Source organism: Felis catus, chromosome C1 (assembly GCF_018350175.1).
Source record: "Felis catus isolate Fca126 chromosome C1, F.catus_Fca126_mat1.0, whole genome shotgun sequence".
Taxonomy (NCBI): Eukaryota; Metazoa; Chordata; class Mammalia; order Carnivora; family Felidae; genus Felis; species Felis catus.
The window spans coordinates 158001627-158026623 of record NC_058375.1 but is presented as its reverse complement, the minus strand read 5'-3'; the positions used below and the strand labels follow the sequence as shown (position 1 = coordinate 158026623).

General features: G+C 40.4%; 1 protein-coding gene across 3 annotated transcripts in view; it reads left to right on the top strand.

Moving 5' to 3' along the window:
• The window catches only part of LRP2 (LDL receptor related protein 2), a 198633-nt gene that overhangs the window by 163415 nt on the left and 10221 nt on the right, over window positions 1-24997 (top strand). For all 3 annotated transcript variants that reach the window (XM_045033909.1, XM_023259431.2, XM_045033910.1), the window contains 13 exons: window positions 83-199; window positions 1073-1210; window positions 3151-3273; window positions 6499-6627; window positions 11146-11277; window positions 12353-12484; window positions 14174-14317; window positions 15423-15588; window positions 17244-17372; window positions 18625-18845; window positions 19648-19824; window positions 22031-22150; window positions 24662-24752. In XM_045033909.1, coding sequence (XP_044889844.1) covers window positions 83-199; window positions 1073-1210; window positions 3151-3273; window positions 6499-6627; window positions 11146-11277; window positions 12353-12484; window positions 14174-14317; window positions 15423-15588; window positions 17244-17372; window positions 18625-18845; window positions 19648-19824; window positions 22031-22150; window positions 24662-24752 — 1819 coding nt within the window. The remainder of the gene's footprint in view (window positions 1-82; window positions 200-1072; window positions 1211-3150; window positions 3274-6498; window positions 6628-11145; window positions 11278-12352; window positions 12485-14173; window positions 14318-15422; window positions 15589-17243; window positions 17373-18624; window positions 18846-19647; window positions 19825-22030; window positions 22151-24661; window positions 24753-24997) is intronic.

The window sequence follows — 24997 nt, the reverse complement described above, 5'->3', positions numbered from 1 at the left end:
AATGTGATGAAGTACTTACTATATTCCATGGACCTGACTGAGAATGACAAGGCCTTCTGGAATGACAGTCTTTTCTCTTCAGAGTTGAAGACCTGCCAACCTGGATATTTTCAGTGTCAGAGTGGACACTGTGTGCCTGAACAATCAAAATGTGACGGAACCGCTGATTGTCTGGATGCCTCTGATGAAGCCACCTGTCGTAAGTTCTAGGCACCTGTGGTGCTGTTTATCTGAAATGAACACATATGGCCTAGTAGAACCTACCTCTCCATCAGCCACCACTTCTTAGATGAGAAAGCCATAGGGATTGTCTATGCATTCATTGATTATCTATCAATGCATTCATTGATAATTATAAGTTCACTTGGGATTTGAGTCACTGTATCCAAGTAGTTCATAATAGTCATTCAAGTGCATTTCATTAACAATATTTTAAATAGAAAATATAGTAAATATCTGTGCTAAGAAAAATAGTTACACATTATTAACTATGATACAAATCATTAATTGGAAAAAAACACAGGTAAACAAGAATATTTGAATAGATGGATATAAAGAACTTGGATTGGGTAGTAGAACATTCTGAATTTATAGCACTAACATTTTTCTAAAGTGCATGATGGCATAAAAAAGTTCTTTAAAACGAAAGCCAATGTGATTATTCACATTTTAGTTTTTATGAATCACTGAATGAATATTCATTGTTGTTGATTGTCTGTGATGGATATCATTGATGTGGTTGCCACATCTTCAAACCTGGTTTCAAAGAAACTGTATAAATGGATGATGGGTAAAGCCAGTACTGACACAGCTGAAGAGTGGCCTTTGCCTCTAAAGAAGAAGTCCAGTGCTATCCACAGAATGACTCACGTCTTTGAAAACTGGGATTGGACAACTGTCCTTAAGAAGTATTCCCTCATTATTCCCTCATGGTTTCAGACAGGCAACAGAACATCTTGATGAATAAGGAAGAGCAGGCTATAATGGAAAGGGCTAAAGGAGAAATAGAAGCTAACTTTTCAAAACTAGTACTTTTTCTAATAATTTGTATTTGTCTCCTCCCCACCCACAGCCACTCGCTTCCCCAATGGTGCATATTGCTCGGCTACTATGTTCGAATGTAAAAATCATGTTTGTATCAGGTCATCTTGGAAATGTGATGGTGATAATGACTGTGGCGATGGTTCTGACGAAGAACTTCACCTGTGCTGTAAGAGGCAGAGAAAGGGCGGGTATGGGAGTGGTGTTATCTGGCAAAATCTCAGAGTTTCTTATGTGGAGCATGTGATACCAGAGAGCAGTTGGACAATTTTTGAATACTAGATGCATGAGTGGCATCACTGTGATTGTACTTGGTCTTTTGCCTTAGATCTGTGTTTGAAACATTCATCACTATTCATTTTTAGCCCAAGGATTTGACAAAAATGCCATGTCAGAATATTTCCTTCCCTTCAGAGAAATTTGATTAGGATGAATTATATTTTCACAGTGGCATCTCAACATTTTTCTTGCTACCTCTTTTCTTGTTAGGAACTGAGCATATTTTGTTTTGCTTTAACTTAATGGATCTTGAAAAATATCTTAAGTATGTGTAACTTTCGAAGAAGTCCTTAGGAAGTTGCTCCCTCTGTAAGATCAAGTGCCCACAGCTAGTAAAATTAAACCTTGGAGAGGCAGAGACATAGCCACATGAAAAAGTCACCAACACTGTTTTATAGTGTTGCACCTGTCATTCACAGCAAAGTATTTCTGCAACAGTTCTATTAACAATAATTCCAGTGCCCCTGGGTGGCTCAGTCAGTTGACTATCTGACTGTTGATTTTGGCTCAGATCATGATCTCATGGTTTGTGGGATCAACCCCCCCCTCCCCCCCCTGCATCAGGCTCTGTGCTGGCATTGCAGAGCCTGATTGGGATTCCCTCTCTTCCCCTCCCCTGCTTGCACTGCTCTCTCTCTCTCTCTCTCTCTCTCTCTCTCTCTCTCTCTCTCTCCCCTTCTCAAAAATAAATGAACTTGAAAAAATAAATATTAACAACACTTCCAAGAATCAGCTCTTGGATCTGACTCCCCCCCCCCGCCCCCCACCAACCAACTTTATTACAAGTTTCTCCTTTTGCTCCTGTGTGTGGTGCAAAAGCAGAAGGAAAATAAAACAGCCAAAGCCTTCCATGTAGAAGAAGAACACATATGTGTGTTGAGTTTACCCAATTCCAGGTACATGCATGGAGGACCATGCCCCTTCAACAAGTAAGGAACCTGGGTTCTACCTTTGGGTTCCTCACAGGTGCACAAGCATCAGCAAGAAGTCTAATTCAACAAAATGAGACAGGGTTCAAATGTGAAATAGCAACTTTAATGTAAGAGAGGTGAGGGAATTCAGGAAGGAAAGTCTGTCATGGTGGGAAACTTCATGCTCTAGAGAGTCAATGACAACTGCAGTCAGAGGGACAAACAGTGGCCTCCTTGCTATTAGGGTAAGAGCTTGTGTAGGGTCCTGCCAGCCTCTCCAGCTTCATGGCTGTCATTGTTCCCCTCATTCCATGCTCCAGCTACAGAGATTTTGATTCAGGCCCAAACACCTGCCATGCTCTTTCCCGACTCAGAGCCTTCCCAAGTGAAGCCTCTTCTTATCCCTCCTCCTCCGGAACTGGATCAGGTCTCGCCAGTAGATGCTATCATAGCACATCTAGTTTGTGGCTCACAAGGACAAGCATTGTGGCTTTCTTTCTTTTTAAAATTTAATTTATTCATCTGAGAGAGAGAGAGAATGAGCAACTGAGGGAGGGACAGAGAGAGAGGAGGAAGAGAGAATGCCAAGCAGGTTTCACACTGCCAGTGCAGAGCCCGATGAGGGGCTCAAACTCAAAAACTACCAGATCATGACCTGAGCTGAAATCAGAGTCAGAGACGCTTAACTGACTGAGCCACCCAGGCACCCCAGGACTGTGTCTTTCTTGTTTGGCATTGTATCTGGTTCCTAGATACAATGCGTGTATTAGATAGTCAAGATGTATTTGTCAGTTGGTTAATTGGATGAACAAATGAATGGATGAATGAAGCCAGACTGTTGCTGGCCGGGGAGCATTTTAGATACTGACCCATTCTACTCTTAACGTGTACTTTTGTTTTGCCATCTTTCCTTTCTCAGTGGATGTTTCCTGTGATTCACCATACCGGTTCCGATGTGACAACAATCGCTGCATTTATAAGCACGAGCTGTGCAACCATGTGGATGATTGTGGAGATGGGAGTGATGAGAAAGAGGAGCAGTGTAAGCAAAAGTGAAAAAGAAGAAGGAAAGATGAAGGGCCCCAAATTATCTGCAGTTTGCAAAATGTACCTCTTGGATTTCAGTTCATTCTGTAGAGGCTCGAGTTGGACAGTGGATCTCTGTTGACAGTTGTTTACAGACGTATAAACCTACGTGTTACTCAGATGCATCCCTGCCCGCTTTTTCCTGTCTGATTTGAGCAAGTCCCTTAATTATTCAGTCTTCATTTAAATATTCAATAAGCTCCCCCCCCCCTTTTTTTCTCTTAAAATGAGAACAAACACTAATTGCTGGTTGGCACTTCACAAATTAATGGTTTATTTGTTTTAAAGAAATGAAGTTTGGCTACTTTTTAGCCTAGAGTTACTTCTTGCTAATCTAGGCATGTGAACTTCTCAACGTCCAACTGAAAAGATCATGTTAAATAAGGCAGCCCCGATGTTAACAGATCTTGTCTTACATGCATCTTTAAAATGAAAATTCATTTCTCAGAAGAGAAAAATAAGGGATTATTTTAAGATCAAAGTTTCAAACTGGCTGCATTTAATGTTTTAGATATTGAAAAAAATCTCTGCTTCCCCATTTAGAGAATGTTTTAAAATCTATTCATTGGACGGGAGAGTTGATTAATTTTTTGGATAATTTACTTAGGAAAAAGTCAGCGAGGAAAATGATTTCCCCAGACTCCAATTATATTTTTTCCTTAAAGGATACTATTTGGGAAAATTGACATAAATGGCTAATTTTTCTGTTTTCCATCCCTTGTATTGATGTGGCCTTGGAATTCTCCCTGCCAGCTGTCATCCTGGAGGGGACGTTGGGGAGGACACTGACACTATTCCAGTGCTCCAGTTGTACTCATTTTATGGTTTTTTTTTTTGCCTTTTGGCAGAGGCGAACCTATGGTTATAACATTGTTGCTATGTTTATTTGAGGTAGAGAACAAAAGGATGAAAACCCAGAAATAAAACATTTAAAAATTTTGGGGCAAGTTTCCCCCTACCCCCCTCCCCTTTCCATCTCCCTTACTGTTAATGCCATTTTTTTCAATGGATTATAGCACAATTATAGCACATAGGCAAATCTGAAAGTGGATAAAAGGGTCCGTAAACTTACTCTTCCCAAGGAGTAAATTGTTAGTTAAAGGAATCATGGCTTGCCATCACAACAGATAAACTGCAAATTTCAATGGCTGAAGATTGGAGAGGTTGATTTAAAGTTCAATGAAGGTCAGGCAGTTCTCGGTCCTGTAATTATGCCACCTGGAACACATAGTCTTCGAGGTTGCTGAGGCAGGAGAAGAGAGAAATGGAAGAGGTACACAGGTTCTTAATCTTCTGGGTCTGGAAGTGATAGATTTTGCTTGTGCTTGCGGTCATTTGGTGGAACTGGTCACATGGCCCCAATATGACTGCAAGGGGGACTGGGAAACCCAGGGAAGTGCATGGATATTTAATGAATACCAATGATTTCCACCACAGTTTACCCTTATGTCAGTAACAATCCGTTTACACATTTCTTCCCATGCATAGAACTCCCTCACCCTCACTCCAAGGGATGTGACTCATAGTCCCATTCAGTAACTGAAATCTAGGAGCCCTGGATGGGTAGGCTGTAGCCCTGCTGTCAATTCCAGATTCGGTTCCCCTTGGTCCATAAATAAGTTTTATTTGTGTCCCCCTTGCCCCCAACAGATAGTGGTGGATCAGGGGGAAGCATAATAGAAATAAAGATTCCCACTGGGCAAGAAAGAATTAGAGATCTACTGCCTTCACCACTCTATAGCAATTCTGAAACACCAGGTGACACTAGGTGACACATGTTGGCGCAGGGCAGTCCTGATTTATGTCTGTTGCTCTGGTGGAGTTATTAACAGTGCCCTTTTACTCTCAACTATAGGGTTACCCTATGTAGACTTTGTGAAGGCCACTACAGTGGGGAGTGGAGGAGATTCACTGACGAGGCCAAGGCTCTGCTCTGAGAGGAGCGCTGGGTCTATTGTCCCTCATTGTCTCCACCCTTTGGGAGTATTTCCTTGTCTTTTCCCCTCTTTGTTGAAGAGGGAACAAGAGAATAAGCCCTTTTTAGGAGTTGCACAGCTTTCAGCCACTCCCGGCTTGTAGGTTTGGGGGCCCACGGGTTTTAGAGTCCCTGTCAGAGTATTTTGGCTTGCTTGGTCATGTATTTCCTGGAAATTGACCGGCTTTTCACCTGTTTGATTCCAGTCACTTCTAAAAGTGAAGAACCTCACTTTTGAGACATAGTTTTTGAATCTGCTTTCTTTTTTTGCTTTGTTTTCCCCATGTACCTTTGTCTCAAGTGATCATCAGTTATCTTCAGGCCATCCAGAAAAACAGATGGGCTGTCATTTCATCCAAGTCAGGTTTTCCTGGGTCTTTCTGTCTCAGTGACTTCTAAACAGCAGAATCTCACTGTTTGGGAGTGCAGTCAGTTCTTCCCATGCATCAAGTTTCTAGACTTTATTTTATTTCATTTCTGCTTCTAAATCATCTGGTTCTTCCCTGAGCTTTTCTCTGTCTTAATACTATCTCGCCCAACTGGTAATGACAAGGAATGCACACTACTAACATTCTGTTTTCTAACCTCTTTCCATAGATTGACATGCTCATCGAGCAGTTGGTCTGCCTTCTGATTTTTCCCAAGTCACACTTTTACCAGATGTTTTGCCATTGCATAATATGGGTCTCCATCTTTCCTGCCTCCAATATCGCTTTCCTCATTGCTTGCCTCCTGACTATGAAGCCAGTGCCAAATAATTTAGGTGTTTATAATGGAAGCGCTTTATATATATACGATTGAAGGTAATTAATACTAGCTGCTGCACCCAACAAATTTCAAACTCTCAGCAGTGAACCTAATGAAGACTTACTTCTCACCCAGGTAAAGGCCTGTGTAGGTTGCCCAACCCTCCTCCATCTTGTAACTAGGCCACCTGAAACACATGGCTTCCCAGGTTGTCAAAGCAGAGAGGCACATGGGCTTTATTTGTTTCAGTCTAGCAGTGACATATCTCGCTTCCTACTCATAGCCCATTGACCAGAACGAGTCACATGGTCCCAACATAACTGCAGGGGGGACTGGGAAATGTAGGGGAAGCACAGGCTTATTTGTGAGCAATAACCATCTTTGCCACAGAGGGAAGCATCTTGTTCCACAGAAGAGAAAGTTTTGACTTTGACTTGAACTTCTGTTCTTAAATTACAGGCGTAGCTTCGACCTCTAGACCTTGTAGAGAAGATGAATTTAAGTGCAGCAACGGACATTGCATCTCCCAGCATCTTGTATGCGATGATGTCGATGACTGTGGTGACCATTTTGATGAAACAGGTTGCAGTAAGTAAATATTTATTTCTAGAGTTCATTGGAGTAACTCAGGTTTACCTAATGAAAGCATGCAAGAACATAAAGTAGATGATAACCACATAGTTCTTTTTAATTTACTTTGTGCTCTGAACTGCAGTCGTAGCTACCTGTTACTGAGCATTCACTCTACCAGACGTTGGTACCAGACATTTACTCTGTACCAGACATTGTGCTAAACAGTACATGGATTATCTTATTTCACCCTTGTAACAATCCTATGAGCTAGGTATTATTCTCTCCCTCAATTTTTTTATTTTTATTTTTAATGAGGAAACTGGGTTACAGGTTTAAAAAAACTGGCCATGCCTTCTTACCGTTAAGAGGTTGAGCAGGAATTTCAATTCTGATCTACCTAACTGCAGAGCACATCCTTCTCCCGTTAACTAGGTGCCTCTCAGCACCTGAAAGCTGTTTTTCGTTTATGAGTCTGCATACTTTTTGACCATAAGCTAGATGCAGTATCCTTCGGCACTTAGGGGAAAAGCTTCTAAGGGGAGTTGATAAAGATGGGGATGTCACAGGGAGCCTTGGAAGGAACATTTATTTTTATTGTTAAAGTTGAGGGAGGATTTGTGTAGGAAAAGAATGATGAACACAACCAACAGGTGGTTCGAGTTCAATATTGTGATGGAAATGTTGGGATGACATGTTAATAATTTACACTTTTTTAGTCCTTTAGAGCTCTTATGAAATTCTTGCACGTACATTATCTAATTTGTCACTCAAGTCAACCCCATTGGGTTGCTATTACTATGTCTGTCTATATAATCTCAGAGAGCTTTAGGACGTTGCTTGAGGTCATGCAGAGTGGCAGAGGCAGGATTCGAATAGTCCTGTGAGTCCCAACAAGACCTCTAGTTTGCTCTGCCACTAGCTATGCCCCTTTGATCATCAGCCGACCTCTCCAGGCCTCCGTTTCTTCATAGGAAAGAAAGTTCTTCAAACTCTAGGAGCCCATGACTTAATCATCCTAGTTAGTTCCACAAGATTTCAACTTCTTGGGCTTTAAATGCTCTTTCTTGAGGCATCCCAAGGATTTCCTGGCAAATTTTCTCCTGTGTGAGTTACGAAGGAGGGTAAATAACTGGTCATAATGAGTTGATTTGCCTTTTATTTTACCCACTTCCTAGTGGGGCTTGGAGTTTTTGACATAACAATGTGACTTGATGAAATATTTTAAAAAGTATGAACATGACAGGATTTGCAAAACTAGGTGTTAGATTTGAGTCTAGATTTGGTGCCACGACTGACATGTGAACTGTTCCAGGAGTTTGGAGAATTTCCAAGTTGGGCATGGGTCAAACATTAGTTCCTCTTTTAGTTGCCATGTAAAAGGCTTACAATAGACCACAGTACTTTTTAATTCAAAAGACATTTGATCAAAAGCAGCCTTTATTGAAAGGGAATAAGTAGCATAAACATTAATTTAGGTTTGGAAGCAGCATTTTTTTTTTTTTAGGTATTAAGTGGATATGTGATAACGAATTCAGTCTTCTGTGGGTCAATAATTTAAGACATAGAATTCTTATTTAAAATATCAGTTCTCATGTGCTACTCGCCTTTCTTTTCTTTTCCCTTTCTCCCCTTCTTTCTCCTTCTCTTTTTAATTTTACACTTGATCTTAGCCAAAAGGCCAAGAAGCAATCCTTTTAATTTTAAACAGGATCCCTGAGGTGTTCAGGGCATATGTTTGCTTTTTAAAAAATATTTTAGGGGCGCCTGGGTGGCGCAGTCGGTTAAGCGTCGGACTTCAGCCGGGTCACGATCTCGCGGTCCGGGAGTTCGAGCCCCGCGTCGGGCTCTGGGCTGATGGCTCAGAGCCTGGAGCCTGTTTCCGATTCTGTGTCTCCCTCTCTCTCTGCCCCTCCTCCGTTCATGCTCTGTCTCTCTCTGTCCCAAAAATAAATAAACGTTGAAAAAAAAAATTTAAAAAATAAATAAATAAATAAATAAATAAATATTTTAAAATCAAGAGAGAAAGACGTTAGTATTTTTCTAGCATCATTGAAGTATAAAGAAAATAATTAGCCCCATAAAGGTAGATTGACTTGCTATTTCTCTGCTTAGTGGTTCTTATTCCTTCATAAAATAGAAAATAGAGTGCCTATATTATAAATACAGTGTCATGTTTGGTTTTGGATAGATCTGTTGTTTGTGGATTAAGATGGTGATTGTTTTCAGATGAAAGAAGTTATAAGTTCCTCATATTTGAGGAAGAATCTTATAATGTTATATGGTTTCTGCTCTTGTTTGAAGGACTATTGCTTCATAAGAGTATAACTCACTCAAGGGAGCAATTGGTCTAGAAATGTTTACTTCATGGGACCTTTAGTCACAGAAGATTACAGAGTCTAATTATACACATGAGACCCAGAGAGGTTATGTGAGTAGCTTAGGGCTGTCCAAATTAATAAAAACAGGTCACACTTATTAACATTGTAGTGGTGACATCACTACCAACCTTATAGAAATTTAAAAGAAATTTAAAAAGGAATACTATGAGGAACTTGATGTCAGCAAATTAGACTACTTAGGTGAAATGGCCAAATTCTTAGAACGATAAAACAATGACATGACTCTAGAAAAAATAAAAAATCTGAATAGACTTATTTAGCAATGTGTAGTTCTTGAGAGCTAGACAAGACCTTTATTATAAGGCGTTCATGTATATAGCTTTGAAGTATGAACTCCAGTGGCAGCATTCCTTTGAATACCATGGTACTTTATTTTGTGATTATTTTTCTTTTTTGAACTCAATGTTTTTAGTCGTTTCAAACCTCATATGCTTAAATAGTCATTGTACCCTAAGGAACCCTCATTACCTGCTATAGGAGGCAGATAGATACAAATCTATTTTGCTTTAAAAGGACTGAGCCAGGAGATACCACAGTCTCTTTGGCTAAAATATTCAGAAGCCTGTGACCAAGAGAATTTCATTTGAGAGGCAGACAAAGATTGAATCCTTTATGGAGATAACCACTGCCTTTCCCACCCCTGGTCCCCCCATTGTCTCTCACTAGGTATGTTCATCTTTGTCAGCTTCCCTGTAAGACCTGGGTTTGAGGGTTAGATGGAGACTCAGCATAAAAGATGCAAAGTTACAATAATACAAAAATGAAAGCCAGATGGCTTTGACAGATATTGGCAGAGACAAGAATTCAGGGCGATGAGGAACAATGAACTGTGAGGATGGAGTATGAGTTATTAAAAGTCTTCCCTGGAGTATCTGGACCCCAGAACAGTAGGGATAACAAGAGTCATTCATATGAGCCCTATAAAAATGAACTATTGTTGAATTTTTTTTTGTATTATGAAAGCTATAAAACCCAGAAAATAAATATTAACAATCAAAAGTAAAAATCACTTGAATCCTATAACTAAAAGACAACTAATCTTAAAGTTTGGTGTACTTCTGTTGTCTTTTTTTTGCACATGTATGTGTAAAAATTAATATTAAAAAAATAAAGATACATAGTCTTTATGTAGTGTTACAATCTTTCCCTCCATTTTTGTTATAGATATTTCCCATGTCAAAGTATCATTCGAAATCATGAATTTGAATGATTGCCTAACAATCCATCATGTAGATAATCATAACTCATTGATTCTAAGATGCATGTTTATTTTCACATTTTAACATCTCTGAAACAAGGATCATTCTTCAGTTGATAACATGCCATAGTGTAAGTCCCAGAGTTTTTCTTTTTTAGTATTACATAAAGTAGTGCACCAGTGGTGGCTTACTCAGATTTGATAAAATGCAGTGTACCATAATTGTTCAAGTTTTCAAAATTTTATTATCAATAATTTATAATCCTTAAATAAATCATAGTGCACATTTTTATTTCTTTTTGAAGGAAAATGTATTAACATGGAAAACGATAATAGGGTCTGAATATTTTTAAAGTCCTGGGTTCATATATGTTGTTGCAAAATTCCTTTTCATGCAGGCCACTCTATGGTTCTTATAGCAGTGGTATGACTTATAACTGGCCAACACTTGATATATATGTGTATACATATCTCAGTTGGTCTTCTTATAACTTTATAATTTCCTCCTATTTGTTATGTTGCTCTAACCTGTATCAGTGTCCTTTATTACACATATAACAGGATATGTATTACATATATCATTTTATATATCTTAATCCTAATATATATATCAGATATTACATATCTAAATATATATAATAGCATAACAGATGGTTACAGTTGTAAAGAGCCTCTGACTTCATAGTTCTGGACTCTGGAATTGGATGTCCTGAGGGTAAGCCTGGCAGTGATGAGTAAAATGGAAAAATTGCCTCAAGAATCTAACATTATATACATTTGTATAAGTGGCATTCAGGGTGTTACCAGATATTTGAATACAGGGGTCCTCAATCCTTTACAAAGACTTATGGAAAGGGGTTATCTTGAGATGTCCTATAATAGGCTATAGATAAGTGTTTATACCTTTCATTTGTAACACTAAGATTGTTTTTCCAGATACAGGAAAAGAAAGATCATGTGCGGAGAATCTATGCGAACAAAATTGTACGCAGTTAAGTGAAGGAGGCTTTATCTGCTCCTGTAGACCTGGGTTCAAAGCCAGTATTTTGGACAGGAACTCCTGTGATGGTAGAGTATATTTCCTACAATTCCTACTTTTTAGGTTTTCCACTCATTCCCTTTTATTAAACCCCTGTTGAATTCCCTTAATTGGGCCAAACTCTTGGTTCTTGCTCATTAAAATACTTAAGTGCACCAGTAATTGTACTGTTAGAGGGTGACGATCAGTTCTGAGAGTATAAACTGTACATTCATGATGTATGTAACCAATGATGATGTTAAGATTTTGCTCACTAATTTCTTGGGACATGAAAAAACAACATTCAGGAATGCCGATTACTTTTTTTCCATGCTATCTTGCCCATCCCTAGCAGATGGCTAGGCAGATAGCTCATCCTTAGTAATGTCTGCCGAACCGGTAAGACTTCAGTAATGCTGACTGCTTATTGTATCAGTGTGAGAGACCAGTTTTTTTTAAATAAACACAAATTTTATTTTCTTCATCAAAGTCCAACAACATATATTTGTTACACACTTTCTGATGCCAAACATAAGTGAGTTCTGAGGTATGGGGTTAGAAGCTAGCTTATCAAGATGGTAAGGACTGAGTATGATTTTAAGTGTCTTTTCTTATTTGAATTTTCTGTTTCTAACTCATGATGTATCATACTCAGATGATTGGGACAGTTCTTTTGGAAGCTGAAGCTTAAGAACTCAATCAAAAAAAAAAAAAAATCAAATGAATGAGTCCCTTTCCTGAAGCTAGTGAGGGCGAGGGAACTGGAACTGAACAACGCCAACACACAGCGGCTTTCCAAAAGTGAAAATTTTATTCTGCTATTGTAGAGCTGCACTGTTGCAGTTGAACCCCATCTTCATTGCTTCCTAGCTTTGGGACTTTGGGTTTAGGAATAGTCCATATTGCAGAGTCGTTCTGGAGGACTAAATGAGGGAAAAACAGCAGAGGCATGTGAAACCACATCTGACTCTTAGTAAGTGTTCCACAAATGATGGTGTCATGGCTTATTTTTGTCTGCAGCTTTCTCAGTCCGCATTGTTTATGAGTATGGATTTAAACAGAAGCAGGGTCTCTAAGGAATGGTTGGGAGCAGATGGTGCATATTTGCTTTTATTGTATCTACAGACATCAACGAATGTGAGCAATTTGGGGTTTGTCCCCAGCACTGCCAAAATACCAAAGGAAGTTATGAGTGCTCCTGTGCCGAAGGCTTCAGGTCTGTGAGTGACCACTATGGAAAACGATGCGCAGCTGATGGTATGCTGGGTTCTGCTGGGACTAATCAATCGACTTTTAGAGAAATAAATGCTGATGAGTACAATATACCAGAAAATAAGCTTTAGGCTCTCAGTCTTCTTTTTAATTCACCAGCTACTTCTCTTCCAACACCCATCCACTCTCTTCTCTCTCCTCTCCTGCCAGATTAAGACAGTAACTGCAATCCCACAACAAATACGTAGGAATTAAAATGAGAGTCAGGTATTATTTATTATTCTGGGCTTAGCATCTTGTCCACCTTGATAAAAACTTCAAAAAGTGGACAAGATGTCACCTTCCAGAATATTTACACAAGAAAAGCTTGCTTATAGGGTGGTGGTCAACAGAAGGAAATTAATGAAACCCTCCAGCTCCCACTCTAAGACTAAGGTGTGGGAACCCTGTAATTCATGAAAAATAGTCTCATTCAGTTGGGGCAAGTCAAGGACATTCTGTTGGTAATTTCTTTTTTTACTGTTCATGGACTGCTGATCATAGACAGAAAGAGTCTGGCTCATTTCAACCATTTGTTCTACATTTTAGGTTAATGCCAGTATCTGAGAGGCCTGATAGAAAGCAGTAATAAGTACTAGACAGAAATGACAAAAGAGAAAGACTGTGTGGCAGAAGTATTATATAGTCCAAATTTCCAGTGTTCTGACCAAAATCAGCATATCCCCGTCGAAGGGTATAGGTCTTCACAAGTCTTACAGATTTGAATTTAAAGTTTGTACTGGAGTTTAAGGAACTTGAAAAGGAAATCACATTTTTAAGATTTAAGAGTAAAATGGCTGTTCAATTTCTTTATACAAATTGGGCTTTTAAAGCATACATTTGATTAGCATACTTAAATATTTTACCCCCCAAACCTTCCTGACATTGAGTGAAAACTAGAGTAAAGGCATTTGAGCAGTTGGTCTGGTAATTAGGCAGCAAATTAAAAAAATGTTCAAGTCGTTTAACTAAGGAGATGACTGAAATAAATTCTCGTAGTCACATAAAGCACAATGTCAAGACAGAAGAAATATATAAAGTGAACTTTCAAAAGTTACTTAAATGAGATTTGATTGATATTATTGCAAGTAAATTAAATTTTAAAATTCAAACAGTGCACTTCGAGATGAGTAACCATTGAAATAGCTGCTTTGGGTAAGAACAAGGATGAGCTGTTTTTGTCATTAGCTGGAAGATAAATTGAATCGTGGAGCTGATTACCTGCTAAAACAATCATAAATTCTGTCAGTAAAGAGTAAGGAATGAGGACTTCCTGGTAAACTTTTAGTAACGTTATACATATTGTATTTCTTCTGTGAGATTGTCTACAGTCTTGTGTTTTATTGCCAGTGAATAAAGAAAAAAAAATCAGTGGAAAAGAGGACACAGTCTAGGGGTCTCAGTCTTGCCCTGTTCTAAACCATCACCCACCGGGGATAGGAATAAAGAACTGATAACATCCCTAGCAGAAATATTAGCTTTCCACCTGAAAATGGAGGCAAGAATGTCCACTGTCACAGATCTGGCAACCCAGTTGGGTAGTTAGCTCTACTGATTAGCAGAGATAGTCAGATTTCTATAAAAACTTATTTTTTTTTAAAGGTGGGAGGATACTTGCTATTTTATATCTACTTCATACAAAAAAGAATTCAGATAGAATTCAAACAGATAAAGAAGCCCTTGTCTTATTTACAGGTAATCCTCCTTTGTTGCTACTGCCTGAAAATGTGCGAATTCGGAAGTATAATCTCTCATCTGAGAAGTTCTCAGATTATCTTGAAGGCGAGGAACGTATTCAGGCTATTGATTATGACTGGGATCCTGAGGGCATAGGTCTCAGTGAGTATGAACTTTCGCATCTGTCATTGATATTAATTGAATTATAAGGTGTTGAACTTTGGGGAATTTATTTTTCAATGAGTGAATTTTGTTGCATGAGTGGAAGAGGGGGCTCCTCCTGTCCAGCGTGTTCTGGACGCCTTAGCATGACGGTGGGTCCCAGCCAAACTTTGTCAACTTCTAACCAAACCTTCTCCCATCTCTGGGGATTATCCTTTCAGGACCACCTCATATCTCTTTGTCTTTGCTCAGGTAGGGACTGTTCTTCCCCATCACTGTACCTTTCAAAATTTCTACTCAAACTCAACATTTCTACTCAGCTCAAATGTCACCTCCTCTGACATCTTCTATAGTTCTTCCTGGGCACAGTTCCATAAGTACTCACTCATGAGCCCGTAGTGTTTTATATATGGTTTTACTAAACCACCTTAAATAATTGTAACAATTCTCTGGTTCTCCATTTCTTACCTGTAAAATAAGAACAGTATTCTTGTCTACCTGACTACCTCTGAGAGTTCTTTTGAAGATCAAATGAGATAACATGTGAAAATGCTTTGCATACTATCAATAACAATGCAATGTAAGATTTCTTATGGTAGTGTTTTCACACTTACACAATACAATAAAATTTTTAAGAATGGAAAATACCTAGGAAGCCATAGTCTTCCTTTGATTTTTAAATGCCTGCCATCCACTATCCTGTAGTCTATACGCTAAATAGGATTTCTCGTCTACATAGCTCCTTTACTGCCAGTTATTGAATAGTCTGCCCCTGGTTTATCTATACATTTTTTTTTTTGAAACTAGAACTTGATCCTAATGAGAGAAAATAGGCTCTTGACTGAAATGTATTTTAATAAGTTACCTTGAGATAGAGACAGCTAAGTCAGTATCAATAAGCTATCAGTTGAAGTATTTGTAGCTAGTAGCTCAAGTATAATGTGTTGAGTTTGATCAGATATATGTAATTGAATTACTAGTCTTATAGGAACAATAAGGAAGTAGAGATGTCAATGAAGGAACAGTAGTCCACCCGATTAGACCCCAGTTCCTCCCTTACCTGATGTTCTTAACATGAAACTCACCTGTTTGTCTTGCCTTGCAGGTGTCATATATTACACTGTGCTAGGCCACGGTTCTGAATTTGGTGCTATTAAACGTGCCTACATCCCCAACTTTGAATCTGGTACTAATAATCTTGTGTCAAAGGTTAACCTGAACCTGAAATACATAATGCAGCCAGACGGATTAGCAGTGGACTGGGTTGGAAGGTAAATTTAGCCACGTTCCCCTCTTGTCAATTCTATTTTCCTGGCTAGATCTCCCTCCTGCTTGTCACACCACGTGAGTTAAGCTGACCCATATATGGGTGCACTCAGCGCTGGTGCAGCCGGCTGATGCCTGGGCTTGCTCTAGCCCCAGCAACCACCTCTGCTTACCCCAAGGTGTCATATAGACAGTATCATTTCCTATAGTCTATGTATGCCATGAAAAAGTTTGGGAAAGCACCAAAGTCAAGATTTTGTATTATATCTAGGAGAGCTTTCTTGCCGACAGAGTTTTGGATTCCAAAATTAACTTCCAGTATGGCAGCACTATTCATTTTAGAAGAAATGGAACAGTCTCACAATTCTACCAGCAAGGCAGTTGAGATGAGACATTTTTCTCTGGTAATTATTTTGAGGAGGAACAACCCACATCTTGTGTTTTGAGCAGACCGTATTGTCTGAACAGATTGGAAATTTGACTTTCCTGTGTAGTCTTTGGGTTGAGTTAATAGCAGTGTCAGTTTTGTTCTGCTCTTTTAGGTCTCCTGGAGCCCTAGGGACTAGAACCAGAGCTTTTGTATGATCTCTAAATAAGAGCTTTAAGTAGGTTTATCATCAGGCAGATTCATGACATGCAAACTGATGTGGAAAAGTTCATAAGCTCCTTTTTTGAGGAGGAGCCTTGCATTGGAGTGGCATTTATGGGAAAGTGATTATGTTGGAATCAGAGCTCACACATTCATAGACTCCCCCATGGCCTTGGAAATGAATGAATAATGAAAAAAAAATGTTTGAGAGGGGAGTCTCAGGGGCTTGTTGCCGACCTCTGGGAGAATGAGAGTCATTTGCAGCATAAATTAATTTTCACCTTTTAACAAACCTGTCTAATGCTCCTGGAAGACTTGAACATCTCTGAAGAAGTTAATTAGGTCCCTGCTGTGCCCACAGGCTATCAGGACAGTCATTTCAGCATTTTTTGTCAGGAAACAAGGCCTCAGAGAGTCAGTAACTTGAAACTATATAGACCGTAGCACTTCCTTCTGAAAACCAAACAGGCAGTAGCAAATCTGTCTTCATGTGTGAAGTTTTGCTTCTTTCTCAGCCTTAATGAAAGAGCGAGTGAAGAAGCTGACGGAAATCTTTCTGCTTGTAAGAGACTGAGACCTGCAGCTCTAATAGTGAAAATAGGGCAGGGTGGCCTTGCTGAGTTCATTATTTTGGAAAGGCTATTTCCGCTCATTGGAGCTGATGCCAGATTCCTATTAATTCCACTGGGGCTCTTGGTTGAATCGAAACAGATTCACAGGGCAGTTGCAGTTAAAGGGCCAGCTAAACAATGCCTGGTGACTTCCACCTGGAAAGTACATGTCTCGTAGTAATGCCAGATGTGATGTCCACCATCATCACTGATCCTGGCTGATCAAGAAGGAGTCCCCTCTAACCCTTACTCTTCCACTTGTAACTTTCCAAAGATGCTCCCTTGGCTGAAGAGATTGGGGCGTTCCTGATGGAGGGAGACTCTGCTCTCATCATGAGTATCTAAGTGGTTGTCTTGTTGGCCCCAGATTCCAAACTGAATGCTTTCATCTTCAAACCTCTTCCCTAGAAATGACCAGTCTAGATTTTTTGGATTTTTAACTTTGTCCCTTTAAATTCAGGCATATTTACTGGTCAGATGCCAAGAGTAAACGGATCCAGGTGGCTAAACTTGATGGGAGGTACACAAAGTGGCTGATTTCCACCCAACTGGATCAACCAGCTGCAGTGGTTGTGAATCCCAAACTAGGGTAAGTACTTGTAGGAGTCCTTTTTTTTTTTTTAAAGTTTATTTATTTTATTATGAGAGAGACAGAGAATGCCAGCAGGAGAGGGACAGAGGACAGAGAGAGGGGGAGAATCCCAAGCAGGTTGCACGCTATCAGTGCAGAGCCCAATACACTGTGAGATCATGACCTGCCTGAGCCCGAATCAAGAGTTGGACACTTAACCAAGTGTCCAACTTAAACAAGTTGGACACTTAACTGAGCCACCCAGGCACCCCAGTACTTGAAGGAGTCTTTCATTTTCTAGATATTTGCCACTGGATTTTCAAGAAATTATATCTTTAATTATTTTTTCCTAATTGTACTGAAATTGACTTTGAACTTTTTGCATTGACATCTATGACTAATTTAAGATGGCCTAAACATCTTTAGGACCATCCAAGCTTCAGACTGATACTGTGTAAGGGGAGGGCCTCTGGCCACAATTTTTTCCATAGCCCAGTTGTCCAAAATCCACACATTTCTCAATAGAATTTAAGGATTGGTTTATACCTGGTGATTGGTTTAGACTAGAGGCTGCAAAGTGGTAGCTGGTAGGCTAAATATGGCTCACAGATATATTTTACTTGAACTAAACAGAGCTTTAAGGTTTTTTAAATTTAATTGCTAACACACACACACACACACACACACACACACACACACACACACACATTTTACGCTGTATGTTTGGCTTGAAAAACCAGAACAACTGATAACACCAGGTAGGTATGCCTTTCTTGATGCAGTATTGCCTGGAACTTGTAGACAGGGCTTTGCTCTCACCATCACTTGATGTTCATGACTGCTGTGCTCCAGTCATTTTTTTTGCCTGCCTGGTCTTTTCCAGGTATTTGAGGTGGTGCAATCCCTGGTCTCCATTTTAAAATAGGAATTCTTGTTTTGTTCTCTGATACATCTCGAACACAGGACAGTGCTGCTCACACATAGGCATTCAATAAATACTTTATGAAGAATGAACAGCTTTGTCATTATACATTTTAAATTGTCTGAATGTATATACTTGGACAGGGCTGGGCAGTCTCTATTGAGGAAGTTTTCAGGAAGGACTACAGATGCACTGGCCCCTCCTTTTCTCTCCCTTTCTTCTAAAGTAAAGTATAAAAATAGCATCACTTAGCACCCAGATCTCAATGAAAAACAGTTGATTTCTTTTTTGGAAGTTCATGCTCTGCTTCAGTGTAGAAGCCTCACTAGAGGAAACTTTCCATTACAGGCTTATGTACTGGACTGACTGGGGCAGAGAACCTAAAATCGAGTCTGCTTGGATGGATGGACAGCATCGGAACATCCTGGTTCAGGAGGACCTTGGTTGGCCAACAGGCCTCACTATTGATTATCTGAACAATGACCGGATCTACTGGAGTGACTTCAAGGAGAACAATATTGAAAGTATAAAACATGATGGGACTGATAGAAGAATCGTTGCAAATGCAGGTTAGAAATGAGTTACAATTTACCATGTTAAATAATAAATATGTTTTGGGTCTCTGCCCATTTTCTCCAGAAGGAATCTGAATCTTAGGAACCGATTGATATATTTTCTTAGATACTGCTCCCCTCAACTTCCAGCTGCTGATTTAAATGCAAATGAATCCATTAGCAGTAATTAAGGTTTTGTTTTGTTTTGTTTTTATCCTTTTAACATAATTTTTAAAAGACACTCTTAGCAACAGATATTGAAATAACCAAGTTTCCCATTAGGTTGCCCTGATAGGGGTGACAGTCATGTGTACCAATGGAAATCCATGTCTAACCATTTTTAGACCTATTTGTTTTTATTATGCTCAATTGTTTATTATGTAGAACTGGAAACATCTAGAAGGAGAGAAACATTTTATTTTCTAATCCAGATTTCTGCAGAACTGCAACAATCCAGTATCTACCAGCTTTTCCTGATAAGTGGTATCTTATGTTCAAAGAAAAAAAAAAAGGATCTCTGCCATCCAAATTATTGTCCAAAGAGAAAATCAAATCAGCAACTTGAAAGCGAGCAAGTACTCTATAATTGGCATGAACCAGTAGACATTAATCTAGTTTAATGTCTGTCATCTTGATCTCCCAAAGTAGCACACTTTTGTGGTCACATGTACAGAAAGTCTGCCTGAATGTTCCTGGATTTTCAAGGCATTGAATTAGGGAATAACTCAAGCATAACGACATCTGACATAAAAGAGGGGTAGGGAATTTTCTATTCAATTATCTTGCTTTGTTTTGGTTTTCCTCTGTGGGTAAGCAGCAATGAACCCATATAACCTGGACATCTTTGAAGGCCAGTTTTACTGGATATCTAAGAATAAGGGAGAAGTATGGAAGCAAGATAAATTTGGGCAAGACGAGAAGGAGAAAATGCTGATGGTGAACCCATGGCTCACTCAAGTTCGAATCTTCCATCAACATAGATACGATCGGTCAGGTAACATTCCTTGGAGTAAGATGTTCCTCATTATCTAGAAATCTTATTTCAAATTAATGGCTATATTGTTGGAAAATGGTAGTGGATTATAATAGTCTGATCTCTTGATGCATGAAAGGTGTGTGTGTGTGTGTGTGTGTGTGTGTGTGTGTGTGTGTGTGTGTGTTTTAACCATTTCGACCAAAGAAAAATAAAATAGGCGGTCAAATGTAATTATATACACCACCAGCAGATATGAAGTAAACATATTTCAGTCCTGGGGCGCCTGGGTGGCTTAGTTGGTTAAATGTCCAACTCTTGATCTCAGCTCAGGTCTTGATCTCAGGGTCATGAGTTCAAGCCCTGTGTTGGCCTCCACACTGGGCTTGAAGCCTGTTTAAGAAAAAAATTTTTTTTCGGCCCTCATTGTTTGGAGTTACAAGTATGTACTTCTGGGCCACAGAATCCAGTAGGCATCAAACCCTTGCTAGGTGTCAGGTGCATAACAATGGGTTTCGTGAACATCAGGCTAGTCAAGTTATCCTGAGCTACGTGAGCTTCAGTTTAAAATTGTCAGTCATGCATTTCTACCCTCTCCCCTCTCTCCCATTTTCTTAGTTGTGGGTCCTGCTTCACCAGGTTACCTGTGTTCTAATTCATCCTTCACCACTGAATCAAGCTAGATAAAAGGGAAGGAAATTTTTGAAGTGAGGAAAGGAAATAGGCTTTTATTAAGCTCTATAAGTCAGATTCTCTCTTCAAGTGTTAACCCAGACATTTGTTACTTTAGTTAATCTCCAGAATTATAATTAGATTTTATTTTCATCTCACATATAGGGAATCCCACCAGTATAATAGCTCGTAAGTCCTCCATGCTCCTGGGGCTCTTGTGCTGGGCAGTTTTAAAGGCAAGAAGGGAGAGGACGGTACATGGGGTGAGCCCCCTCTCTGGCCTTTGTAGAAAAGGCTACCTAGGAGTCAGTGGAGTTGGCTGGGCCCCCTTTGGAGAATGCTGATTGCTGTGTAGGCCAGAAATCTAGACCAAGCTGTGCCAGATTAACATGTACTCTGGACCAGTAGTTCTCAGATTTTAGCATATATCATAATCATCTAGAGGGCTTGTTGAACACAGATTGCTGGGTCCTACCTGAGAGATTTCTGATTTAATATGCCTGAGGTGGCCTAAACTTTGCATTTCTAACAAATTCCCAACTGACGCCAATGTTGCTGGTTCAGGAACCACATTTGAGAAGTCCTGCTCCAGGCCCTGCTCAAGTATGGGCTGTGGACCAGTAGCACTGGTGAGACATGCAAGTCTCTCAGGCCCCACCCAGCCTTTTCGAATCAGATTCCCCAGGTGGTTTGTATTACATTCAAGTTTGAAAAGCTCTTTTCTAGAGAGCTGAAGAAATGGTAATGGGGCAGATTTTGAGTGAGACTTTGGAATATGGCTTATTATTTTATAGCCATTTCCTTGTCTGTAGTTATAGACTGGATGACAGAGAATCAGGATCACAGAATGTTAGTCTGAGAAGAAGTTTAGAGGTCATCTATACCTTGGAGAAATCATAGTACATGCTAAGGTAGAATTCAGATGACTCTAGAATTACTTGAGGAGCTTTTAACGGTAACACTTGTAACATCCTAGACCAATTTAAATCTGAATTTCTGTGACTGGGCATCAGTAGTTGTGCATAGCTCTCAGGTGATTCTGATAATCACAGGTCTAAATTCCCTTGTCTTTCAAGTAAGGAAAGTACTTGAAGAAAGTACTCCTGTGCGGGTAGGGTGGAAATCATATGTAATATATAATTTGGACACATTATGATCTATGCAAATTTAGGTAACGACAAATCTTGACATAATAATAGGGTCTTTGTGGTCTTTTGAACTATCTCAAATTGCCTTGCGTTGATTAGTTTTTGTGGTCATGCAGTGGACTGGACACCTACCTTCCAAATCTGCCAGAGACGGGGAGGAGATAAGTGATGGCCAGTAGACAGTGTGAGTGTAGGATGGTGAGAAGCAGGAGGGTGGCTGTGCCACTCTGATGGGGTGCCATGGGGACGGTCATGTAAATGAGGTGAATAGCCAGGTGGCATGTGGCCTAGAGGCGCTGGGCTCTGATGTCACCTGGCAGGGCCACAACTCAGTTGATGGGCGTATCTTTGGTTGGTGAACTCATTCCCTCTTCAGACCCTAACCACTGTCCTCATGTGCTTTCCAGTGCCCAACCGCTGCAAAAATGTCTGCAGTCACCTCTGCCTCCTGAGACCTGGAGGATACAGCTGTGCCTGTCCCCAAGGCTCCACCTTTATAACAGGGAGCACCACTGATTGTAACGCAGGTAGGAGTGCTGTCTGCACAGCCATGGGGGCCTGGGAATGCTCTTCTGCTTTCTTCAGTAGCTTCCCTACTTGTGCTTCTCTTCCTGCAGGAGCCTGGAAAAAATCCTTGTGTGGCTGGGTCCTTTGCAGGATAGAGCGGGGGTGGCTCGAAGGAGGGATGAGAGATGGGGAGATATGAACAGAGCTGAGTGGGACTTAGGGAGACAAACAGAGTTGGTGTTCCAGTGATTGCTGAGAATTATTCGCTAGGATCTGTAGGGTACCAATCCAGTGCCCCCAAATCTACCATTGTGTTGTTTTGTAAGGGTATTTGGAAGAGTGGGTTTTCGATAAGGTCTCTACCTCCTTTCTTTACCTCCATACTGGATGTCTGTTGCCCCAGAATCCATCTGGCTTTAATTGGGGTTCCTCAAGTGGGGAACCAGGTTCCTGAGGTGGGGGACCTTATCCAGTGTGGATGGGAGGGCGAGAGGAGGGTCACTCTTTTCCTCACATGCTCATTTCAAAGTTTTGACAAGTGAAAAAGGTACATTTAAAAAGACACTTTACGGGGCGCCTGGGTGGCTTGGTTGGTTAAGCGTCCGACTTCGGCTCAGGTCATGATCTCACGGTCCGTGAGTTTGAGTCCCGCGTCGGGCTCTGTGCTGACAGCTCAGAGCCTGGAGCCTCTTTCAGATTCTGTGTCTCCCTCTCACTCTGCCCCTCCCCTGTTCATGCTCTGTCTGTCTCTGTCTCAGAAATAAATAAACGTTAAAAAAAAATTTAAAAAAAAAAAGACACCTTACATTGTTGGAGGCTGGAGGCTGGAATAAGGAAGCAGTGCTTTATTTCTCATCCCAAATGCTGTGGATGATCTGTGCCTAGCAGGACCTTTCTTCAGTGACTCTTAAATTAGGGAGTATATATAAGTCCTGGGGAATAACTAGTGTCCCTGGCTGGTATCCAATTCTTAATGATACTCATTAAAAAAATCATCCTGTAGTTTGCTAGCAGCCCATTTTGTGGCTCACATCCTTGTTTTTATTTTTTAGTGGCCCATTTTATGGTTCTCTTCCCTCAGTTTTAGCTGATGATGCTATGCTTAACCACCTGTGGCCACCAGGGGGAGCAAGTGGTTAAACAAGGCACCAACTTTTGGCTCTTCTGAACCAGCCGGAAAAGTTGGCGGGTTTAGAGAATGAACGCAGGAACCAAAAAACAGCTACTCCCGCTTCTCTTCCCCTGTCCCCACTCTCATCCCGAGGCTGGGGGAAATATTGGCAAGATTACAGTATTTAGTAATATTTTGAGCCAAACAATTTCAAGCTTTTGACATTTGTTGTATGCTGTAGACAGATGGTTCTGACATTTATCACAATTTCGCACTCATGGGCGGTGTTGTCCAAGATGTTACTTCATCTACTACTTTCCTCATTTACATTGTTTGCCAAGTGCATTATAGTCAGATTCTTGTTTAAAAGAACTTTAACCAAAGCAAGCACGATAATGGTGGTAGTTGTTCCATATGGGGTCTTAGTTTGGCATTTTAATTAATTAATTTGGTAAGTATTTATTGAGAGCCTACTATGTGCTAAGTACTAAGTGCTGGAGATAATGAAAGTGAACAAAACAGATCCCTTGCCTTTGTTGAGCTTATATTCTAATAGAGATTCTAAATAGAGACTGCCCCCCCTCCCCAAATGTATAATGTCAGATAGTAAAAGCAAAAGGAGAAAACGAAAGCAGGGTAAGAGGGATGAGGGTCAGGTGGGAGTTGGGTGGCCTTTAGGTAGAGAGTTCTGGGAAGGCCTCTGTGATAAAATGAACTTTGAGTAGAGATTCAAATAGAGGGACTGAGCCAGGAGGATATCTGAGCTCCTTAAATAAGTGCACATGTGACAGATACTTACTGAGCATCTTCTAGGTATAAGACATGGAAACGCTAACAGCCCCATCAGGCACCTCCAAGGAGTACGTGGGGGCTGAGCTGGAGCAGGGACCCAGAGCAAGGGCAAGTTGGAGGATTTAAAAAATAGGACATCTCTAACTAGCTGTCTATCAGGCATCTGTGTATCTGCATTGTTGCTTGATTGATGGGTCCCTGATGCTTTGGAGCCTTCAGATGAAGTGTTGAGGTGTGCCCAGATTGAACTCTTGTGTTTCACTGGGCTTGCAGAGGAGAATTCTGAAAACTTCAAATGAGAACACGAATGTCCTAAGATATTTCTTTACCACAAGTTTCTTTTAAATGTTAATATATGTTCTGGAGTGTAGCATCTCTCCACTGGGGGGAAAATGCTATAAATTGCCTCTTTCTTTCCACCAAATGTACATTACTCTCCAAGACCTTATTATTGATAAGGACATTCATCTGACTTAAGTGGAAGGTACCGTTTTGATGAGGAAACTAATTAGCTGCCCTGCCCCCATCCACTCCCCACTCTGACCCTGGGCCTGAAGCACATTTGCATGGTTTGGGTGCTCTGCTGAGTGTGGCTGACTAACACATGCATGGCTTTCCCTTTCTGCAGCCATCGAAAGTCCTATCAACATGCCCCCCCCATGCAGGTGTATGTACGGAGGAAATTGCTATTTTGATGAGAATGACCTCCCCAAATGCAAGTAAGTCTGAATGTTGAGGTCCCAGTTGTAGGCCTTGGGGGAATTTAAGACAAAGTGGCCAGAAAAACAAGTAGAGGAGCCTTGCCAGTTCACTAATTTTCACATCGTGACCAGCTTGCCCTCCCGTGGGAGAGTCCGCAGAGAACTAAGGCAGTGCTTCTCAAACCATACTGTGCATAAGTATCATCTCATTCACAGGGATTCTGCATTTCCAACAAGCCCCCATGAGATGCCACAGGATTGTG